The 8,678-nt window shown below is 38.5% G+C and overlaps 1 protein-coding gene across 1 annotated transcript; it reads left to right on the top strand.

Moving 5' to 3' along the window:
* The first annotated feature begins 2,865 nt into the window (after nucleotides 1–2,865).
* On the top strand, nucleotides 2,866–8,048 carry LOC125021211 (endonuclease domain-containing 1 protein). Its single transcript, XM_047607174.1, has 2 exons — nucleotides 2,866–3,291; nucleotides 3,500–8,048. Exons 1-2 carry the CDS (start codon nucleotides 2,998–3,000, stop codon nucleotides 4,106–4,108), a joined length of 903 nt encoding a protein of 300 aa, XP_047463130.1. The 5' UTR covers nucleotides 2,866–2,997; the 3' UTR covers nucleotides 4,109–8,048.
* The last annotated feature ends 630 nt before the right edge of the window (nucleotides 8,049–8,678 follow it).

Genomic DNA, 8,678 nt, shown 5'->3' with positions numbered 1-8,678 from the left:
CATTTCACCCATCGCCGACCAATAAAAAGCAGGCATAAAAAGCTTCGGGCCCCGAGAGCACAGTGAGTGGTAGAGACCGAGGGAGAGCTGATGAGGAGCCAGACGTGTGTAAGAGTGAAATGGAGGAAGCAGACTGCTGACAGATTTTTTTTCTTTTTCTTTTTTTTTTTTTTTTACTTCTGAAGTGCCTTAGCAACAGTCCCCGAACAGCACAAACTCTATTGGTCAGCGCTCTACCCCATGTGGGTATTTGGACCAATCAGCGGGCTTTGGTGCAGAACTAAGTGGGGGCAGCTTCATAGGCAAGAATAGCGGCTAAATGATGCCCCCTGGTGGCTCAGCGAAGGAACATACTCTGCTCGTACAACAACTTTAAAAGCGAGGGGAGCTTGTGTTTTGTGTTGTGAGTTGGGAGCAAAAACAATCAGTTGTCATGCCTGGGAACCAGTGTTGTTTGCGATGTTGTCTGTGAACTTCGAATAAATGAAAATGTGAACAAATATGCAATATATATAAAACAGTAAAAATATAGATATACAAAAATAAAATGGTAAATTAAGTGATACAAAACAAATCAAAAGAATCAAACAGGGGTGTCATTCAAATTCATTAAATAATATCTTATATATATTATTATATAATATATAATAATTAGATTAATCAAAACTATAAACAATTGCAGACTCTAGAAAAAAAATGTTCATCACATAATACTGTTATGCCAAACAACTATTTAGGCAAATTAAAATTCTAATCACATCGCCTTCAGGCTTCAAATGCACTTTGCAATAAAGTTTTCACACTATTACAAGGGCAGTGTTTGATAGCTTTAATTTGACAGGCTGGATCATAAAAAAAAAATAAAATAAAAAACAAGTTTCATTATGAAGCAGGAAGTAAGAATAAGCAACCGACTAGTCTACACTGCCTCCATGTGGACAAAATATAGCACAGCCTGGTGGCAAAATATAAAGTTGACGTTTAAAGTTGCGACTTTCTTTTTAAAATACAGTTTAGTTGGTGCTGAGTCAAACATTTCTTTATTCTGAGGTGTTTTTAAATTTATTCTGACTGATCACTTTTCAATGAAGCATTTTATTTAATTTACATTTGTAAAGGACTTTGTATGACAAATACTCTATTTATCACATAGAAACAAAGCAAACAGCCGTGCAGGCATTGTTTCAAACATGTCTTTAACCGTGTCTTTTCTGGCTCGGATGTCTCTCTTCAACTGGTGAGCAGCAGAGAGCATCTGAGCTGGGTCTGCACTTGGTCTGAATTTATAATTCTAATTGGCAAAAACGCTGACAGCTGAAAAATGTCGGTTCACATAACTGCATCATCAGCCCCAACCACATAAGTTATGATTGTCATAACTCAAGATTAGATTAGAGAGGCAAGCTGCTCCCTCCATGAATAACAACACTCAGTCACTCAAATTGACTTATTAGGGCAGTGAAGGATTGTTGCTCCGACTGATCTGACAAACAGTTTCCATTTACATGGGGCAGAGTTTAGCAGGGGGCAGTATATAACCAGAAATTCCAATGTCATTTACATCTCCGACAGTTTAGATCAAGGGGTTCCAAATCATTCTTATCAGACCTACTGTGACAGCCCAAACGTGTTTGTTTGAACTGATTTTAAATGGGTGAACATACTTTCACATATGTATTTCAAACTGATTATACATCACTTTATTACACGGTTGTTTAAGCTAACTTTATAACCTATTTATCTGCTTATTCATATGGTATATTTATTTCAGCAATTCATTGTTTATAGGGACTTTATTTATCGTTTATATATCTTTTATTGTGTAATATTGTAATAATTATTTCATTATTTATAACATAACTATATCTACTATTTATCTATTACTACATGCTTAATGTTTCAGTGTGACTGTATGTATGCCTATATGAGGTCACTGTAACCACCAGCTCAGGCAATGTCACATGGTGCTGAATTTAAAAAAGAGAACCAAAACCTGAAAGACTTAGAAGTATGGGAAGAAGTTAAATGAACTTCTCCGTAGACAACGGGCTGCTTAAACAGATAGAGAATCCATTTTGGAAAAGAGCTAAGCCATTTGCTATAAAAGATGCGTCTCCTCCACATTCATTAATATCTTCACAAACTCTTCTATATACATTACTTGTTTTCCAGTGACATTCTCACAGAAAATTGTCTTTCATTTCATTCCATTCCAAGTTCAGCTACACTTTTTTAAATTATATAACAGCTAAACAAATGAGGGCGTATCTATACACAGGCTGTCACTTGAAAATTCATACACTCTCTGTCACTATGCAGTTCAACTTTCATGCTTTATCTCTCTTTGGTCCATTGGCTTATCCACCACTCACACTGAGCAGCATAGTACCTCTGAACCACACTGGTGACTGAGCCTTTTGTTCATCACTGGGCACTGAGAGAGATTAAACCGTTTTGCATTTCACGATTACACTGCAGCAGAACATTCCTGAGTATCTCAATGTTGTGTGTTTCTGGCGTCACCCAGAGTTCAGGCTTCTGCTGGGTTGAATTCCAACAGATGAAAAAGACATGTCTTCATTGTACATCACTGTTCCCCAAGAGGAGAGAGTCAATAATCTAATGTCTTGGTGCCCAGTTGTTTGATGGCACCTTCAGTATATTATGAGTCTCTTTCGCCAATCCATAAATTTAAAAAAAACTACTAGAGAAACACCTGTAAAAGTAAGCAGCCACTGAGATGATGCACGTAACCACATCATCAACATCAGATCTATAATTTTAATTATTATTTTAAATGAATATTATTTCAGAAGTGTACATTAGAGTCACGCTGCAATGACCTGAACGTTCACACCCACATATGTCGTGGGGGCCTGTCTTCTGCTCACACTCTTCCTGCTTTGCATATCTGCTGTGTGACATTTAAATTATAACTGCAGACTTTTTTCTATCACTGTGACTGCAGCAGGAGACACTGGGCAAAGGTTTTTGACCATGAAGAAGCTAACACCTTTAGTTTTCGCTCTTATAACCGATTTTCTCGCATCGGCGACTGTCGTGCAAGACTTCAATCACGTTGAGAGATGCAAGGACTCCCTGTACATGGGGACGCCGCCACGGGGGATTATCGAAAGCAAACTGAAGAAGATCTGCCAACGCTACGCTGACAAACCCCGATACGTGACCCTGTACGACCCTCACAAAAGGATTCCGGTTTACTCGGCTTACACCTTCAAGAAAACAGAGGGAGACAGACGTGTGGATTACCCCTGGATGTATGAACCACAGGTCAGTCTTTTTAGGAGAAATGTCTGTATTCACAAAAGCTGAAAGTGTTTTCTCAAAGATACTTGCAGAAGCCAAAGTGGGCAATTCCACAAGCAAATTGGGATAAAGATGAGGGAACTAGAAGTCCTTGAAGATGATACTGCTATTTGGCATCTGTGTTATTTTCCAGCATTTATTAAAAACTTCTGTTTTCTTCCATGCTCTATAGCTGGCCGAAGTCGATGGAAATGGAAACATGCTGCCTTTCCCCACTGGCTACCTGCACATGAAGTTTGAGGACAGCCAGGCCGTGCTTGATGACTACTCTGATGTGGTGCTTTACGAGAGAGGTCACCTAAATCCAGACCAGCACCAGTCCACTCCACACGACCGGGCGGCCACTTACACCCTGACCAACGTGGTCCCAGAGATCCGGGAGTTCAACATCGGGCCTTGGCGCGAGTTTGAGGAGCGGATCCGACTCCGCCTCAACAACTTCTGCCGTGGCACTGCCTACATCGTCACTGGAGTGACCACGAGGGGCAACATGATCCGTCGCAACAACCAGGACCGCGTGGCCATCCCAGAAGATGTGTGGTCCGCTTACTGCTGCACCGACTACGACCGGAACGCACCCCACCCCGTTCGCATTCGCTTCCCATCCTACGCGGCTTTGGCCAAAAACGCGAAAGAGACCACCACCGTTCACGAGATGTCCGTCCAGGAGCTTGAAAACTTCCTGAAAAATAACATGGATGTTGACCAGAACCTCCAGCTCTTCTACGATAACTGTATTTCTCCTTCACCCCTTCCTCTGTACCTGCAACACACCATCTGAAAGCACTGTCAGTTACACCTTCTCAGTGCATATGGCTTTCTCTTTACTTCCACGAATAATAGATGTTTGTGCTGTTTTGCAAAGCTTAATATAAGGAAATACAATCAGATATACCCATAATTCTCCACACTGGTGATTTAATTTGCAATTTGTTATTCTTTGAAAAAAAATTCTCAAGAAACCGAGCAGTTTTTGTTGTCAGCTATATTGTCTAGATGCAGGTTTTCTTTCATTACCTTAGCATCTTTTCATTACTTTTGTTGACAGGAATTAAAATACAAGTGTATCAGATGCAACAAAAATGGTCTCATTCAATAAAATATCCTAAATTACCTTCTTGAATTGTTTTTGTGTTACTTCTAGAGAAAGCATTTGTACATGTACACAAAATACGGACGCAAATGTGTCATTATTCACAGCGACACGGGTAAAAAAAAAAAACCCAAAACAACACAAAAACACAAGAACATCCTTTTTCACTACAGCTACTGTTCCTTCTGGTCATATACTTCAAAAACATAATGTACAGCTGTGGTGGAACATAAAATAGTTTTCATTCATCATATCCTAAAACTTACAACAGTTATGGCAGTTGTAAAAATTAGATTTGAATTTTATGTCTGCCTGATGTGTGTTAGTGTCTTTTATCATTTAGTTAGAGATTAAACTCTTCTTAATTTAATACTAAATCCACAGGCATTCAAACACATTTCTTGTGGAGTTTTAACTAGAAAACCAAAAGGATTTGAGAACTTGTATAAACATAACATGTACATTTAATCATTTAAAAGAGAGTTAAAAGTCAGGACTTGTTCCTGTGAGCTGAGGTGTTAAGGTTTTTTTTAGTTCATTTTAGAAGCAGTAAACTCATGAGCAGATAGCTGCTTTTGGATGGATACATTTTAGTTGCACACTGCCATCTAGTGTCTGAAGAGCATTGCTGTCTCTGATGCTGGATTGCAGAGAGCCCAAGAGAGTATTGTCTGCAAAGCTAATTGAGTTAAACTGAAAAAGAAAAGTGCTATGACATTACAATGTGCATCAGTCATCTGTTAATGATGAATCCCATTAGACCTAGCAGGGTGTAATAACTACATTCTTATCGCACCAATAACTCAACAGTTATTGAAAGCCCAAATACGGATTTAAACGCTAACAATATCTGATATATAGTAAGCCGGTTAGAAATGTCTGCACACAGTTTTCTTTCTTTCCTTTAGGGAACTCTAGTACATTAATCTGAATACTTTTAACACATGATCTTGCAACACAGCCGCAGGAAAAACGAGTATCAAAATTATCTATCGTTATAGTTTTGCCAAGGCTATTATTTAGAGTCTACCCGCGTTATTTACAAAGCCAAATGTGTAATTGAAAAATGAAATGATCAATTGATTAGGGAGTAAAATGTGACTTTGGAGAGGTAAAAAGAGGAGCAACGTACTCTAAAAGTACTTACTCACCAGTGATAACAAAATGAAATAAATGTAACAGTGGCCAAGAAGGTATTAAATGAATGCTACATTGGGGCTCGAAGGAGTGGAAAGCTTGGCTGTTAGAAGAAATGCCTTATACAACAAAATTGGTGCAACAGTGTAGTTCGGCATATTTGCTGTAATAATCTACTGTGTACAACAGCTGAGTAAACATAGATCAGAGGACGACTCCCCTTGCAAAACTGCTGCTGCCAAGTTATTTCAGGATTTGAAATGAAAATCATTTGAATGTGAATTAATGGAGTGGCAATCCCAGCTCAGTTTGTGTTGCTTTCCACAACATTTAATACAATGGATAGCATAATACTCATAATAAGCTTCATCTACTATTGAAACGTCAGTATAGGTATGGAAGCATATGGAAAGGACAGGGTTCTTTAAAAGCCCACGTCACCGCCTGATGTGCACAACACAAAAGTAAGCCTATAATATTTTAATTTAATGCATGATGATGAAGCATACAGTAGGTGTTTCCAAACTCAGCTGAGATTTACTAGCTCTGTCCTCCTTTCAGTTAGTTTACAAATGGGAGCAACTTACAACATGATGAAAGATAAGCAGAGTTGAGAGTTCAAACGCTAATGAACATGTGCTGCAATCAGTACAAATATAGCGAATGCAGCAATAACCTCTTAAAAAATACTATTTGCATTCCCTCATTTCTGGGACTGAGTTTAAAAAAAGTTATTATTATTAAGCTACTATTGTCATTATTTTGCTCAGGTCTGGAAAAATTTTATTGTGAAAATGAAGCAGCTTAAACAGCACAAAGACACATGGGCAGAGCAAGGTGAGGTGGCTAAGGCTACCTGTTATAATATATAATATATATTATTATAATATATATTATATATATTGAAGTACGGGCAGTGCAGTTTGGTTTAGAGGAATGTGCAGATGTTGAGAGTTACACACTTAAGCATGACCTGACTGACTACAGGAAAACAAGACATGCTATACATGGAAATGTCCCAGAGGACAATTTTAAACATTTACGCAGCCAATATATTAAAGAATATTAAAAAAAAAAAAAAAAAAGGTACAAATAAAAATTTGCGGTGTTGTAAACTTTCATTTAAGGAATTCCAATATTATCTTATATGAATGTTTTCAAATTAATTTCGGCCAATGCCAAAAAGACAGTAAAAGGAAACAGTAAAAACACACCATTAGCCAAAACCTGTTCAGCTTTTAGGCTTCCTTATGACACTTTTCTTAACTTTAAGCAAACAAATTTAACACAAGCATTAGCAGCTAAACTAGCTATAATGACAATTACCCTTAGCAGCTTAGGACTGCTAGAGACAACTAAAGATATTTACTCAGAAGTTGGTTCAAACCAAACCAGTATATTAAAATATAAATAAATACCAGACTTAAATTCAACAAGCAGCCAAAAAATAAAGCATTGCTCAATTTCTTCTGGTTTCTCCTGCTTCAAATGGTCACATAGCCTTTTACTAGATGAGTCTGTTTAGTAATCACAAAGTGCAGAGTTCTTCTGCCCCCAAGTGGCCGAATAAAGTCTTACAGTTTTAACAACATCTAAGGGGGGAAAAAAAAGAAAAAAAAGGATGGCAATGCTTTTGTTTAAGAATGTTTTTTAATGTTTTCCAGTTCAGATACACAACATACAGTGTGTAATAGCCTCTATTTGAAATAGAAATATTAACTTTAATTCTTTCAACCCCTTCTGGTCATTATGCTCTCTCACAGTATCTTAAGCCTCAAGCAGGTTACTGAATCAGACTAAATGAAACAGACAAACAGGTGCAAGCCTTCACTTTACGATTCCGGCATAAAATGTTAGAAGAAGAAGAAGAAGATATTTGGATCTGTGTGATGCTTTCCCCCCATTCCTTTGCCTCAAGCCAACATCAAAACTGTAGTGTAAACATGTAAACCTGGTGAGTGTGCTTCCATTATCGGTTGGCCGGTCCAAACTCTTGTTACAAAAGAAAAGAGAAGTAGTACTCTGCAGCGCTGTTTTTGGTAGCATGGGGCAACTCACATCAAACAGCTGGGCCAGTAATCCCACAAACAGAATGTGCGGACTAAATTGCAAAAGGTGACAAAACAAAACCACTGAGATTCGGAAATAAGACCAAAGGAGCACCAAGGATTTCACAACCTTCCACTTACAGGTTCGACTGTATGACAACGCTCAAGACAATGTGAGACACGAACAATTAAATCCAACAGCATCACAAGTAAAATTCCTTGATTTGCGGTTTGTTTTGAGCACATCTGAAGCATCCAGCTCGTATTTCTCAAATCCTCCCCTTTCCTACATTCCTTCGTCTGTCTTCTGCAGCTGTTCTTTGGCTTTTTCCACCAATGAAAGGACTCATTTCACTCAAAAGCTGCCCCCACGACTGATGGGATAGTACCAGGTGTGTATGTTTTAGACAACCATATAAGAGCATTTTTTTTTATATATATATCACAATATCTAAACTAACCTGAGCAGTAAGCATTCTTTTTCATGTTTATGGTGACCTCAACCATGCTGTGTTAAACTGATTCATGTACGCTAATAGATGTACTCATGTGCCCATAACCTCCTGGGATCGATCTGACCTTGAAATCAAGGAAATGAAGAAGAATCAAACCGTACGCATGAGCGCTAAAATCATGTAAGTCATCTGAACTTGCACCTGCTGTCACAAAGAAAAGATCCGGCCAATCACTCAAACCAAACAACAAACATAATATTTACAAATTCCAGTTTGTTCTCTTACACTTAAAAAATGTACAGTTTGTTTTATGTGTTCTTTTGTCCTCGCCGCTCGCTCCAGTCCAGCGTGAGGGATGGCAGTCTGGCTCCGGAGTGTCGTTTATCCTGAGCAGACAGCAGACAGGATACAGGACGTTACAAGGAGGAGGAGGAGGAGGAGGAGGAGGAGGAGGAGGAGAAAGAGGTGGAGGAGGGAGGGAAATAATCCCACTCGCCTTGCTTTCGTGGTATATGGTGCGTGAGTAATGTCTGTTAAATCAGGTTGTTTTTTTTGTTGTTGTTGTTTTTTTTTTAGAATGCATTCTCTGTGCATTGACAGATCCTACTGTTGACGAGC

Source organism: Mugil cephalus, chromosome 15, assembly GCF_022458985.1.
Source record: "Mugil cephalus isolate CIBA_MC_2020 chromosome 15, CIBA_Mcephalus_1.1, whole genome shotgun sequence".
Classification (NCBI taxonomy): Eukaryota; Metazoa; Chordata; class Actinopteri; order Mugiliformes; family Mugilidae; genus Mugil; species Mugil cephalus.
Note: the sequence above shows the minus strand (reverse complement) of the source record. Positions and strands in the feature narration are given on the sequence as shown.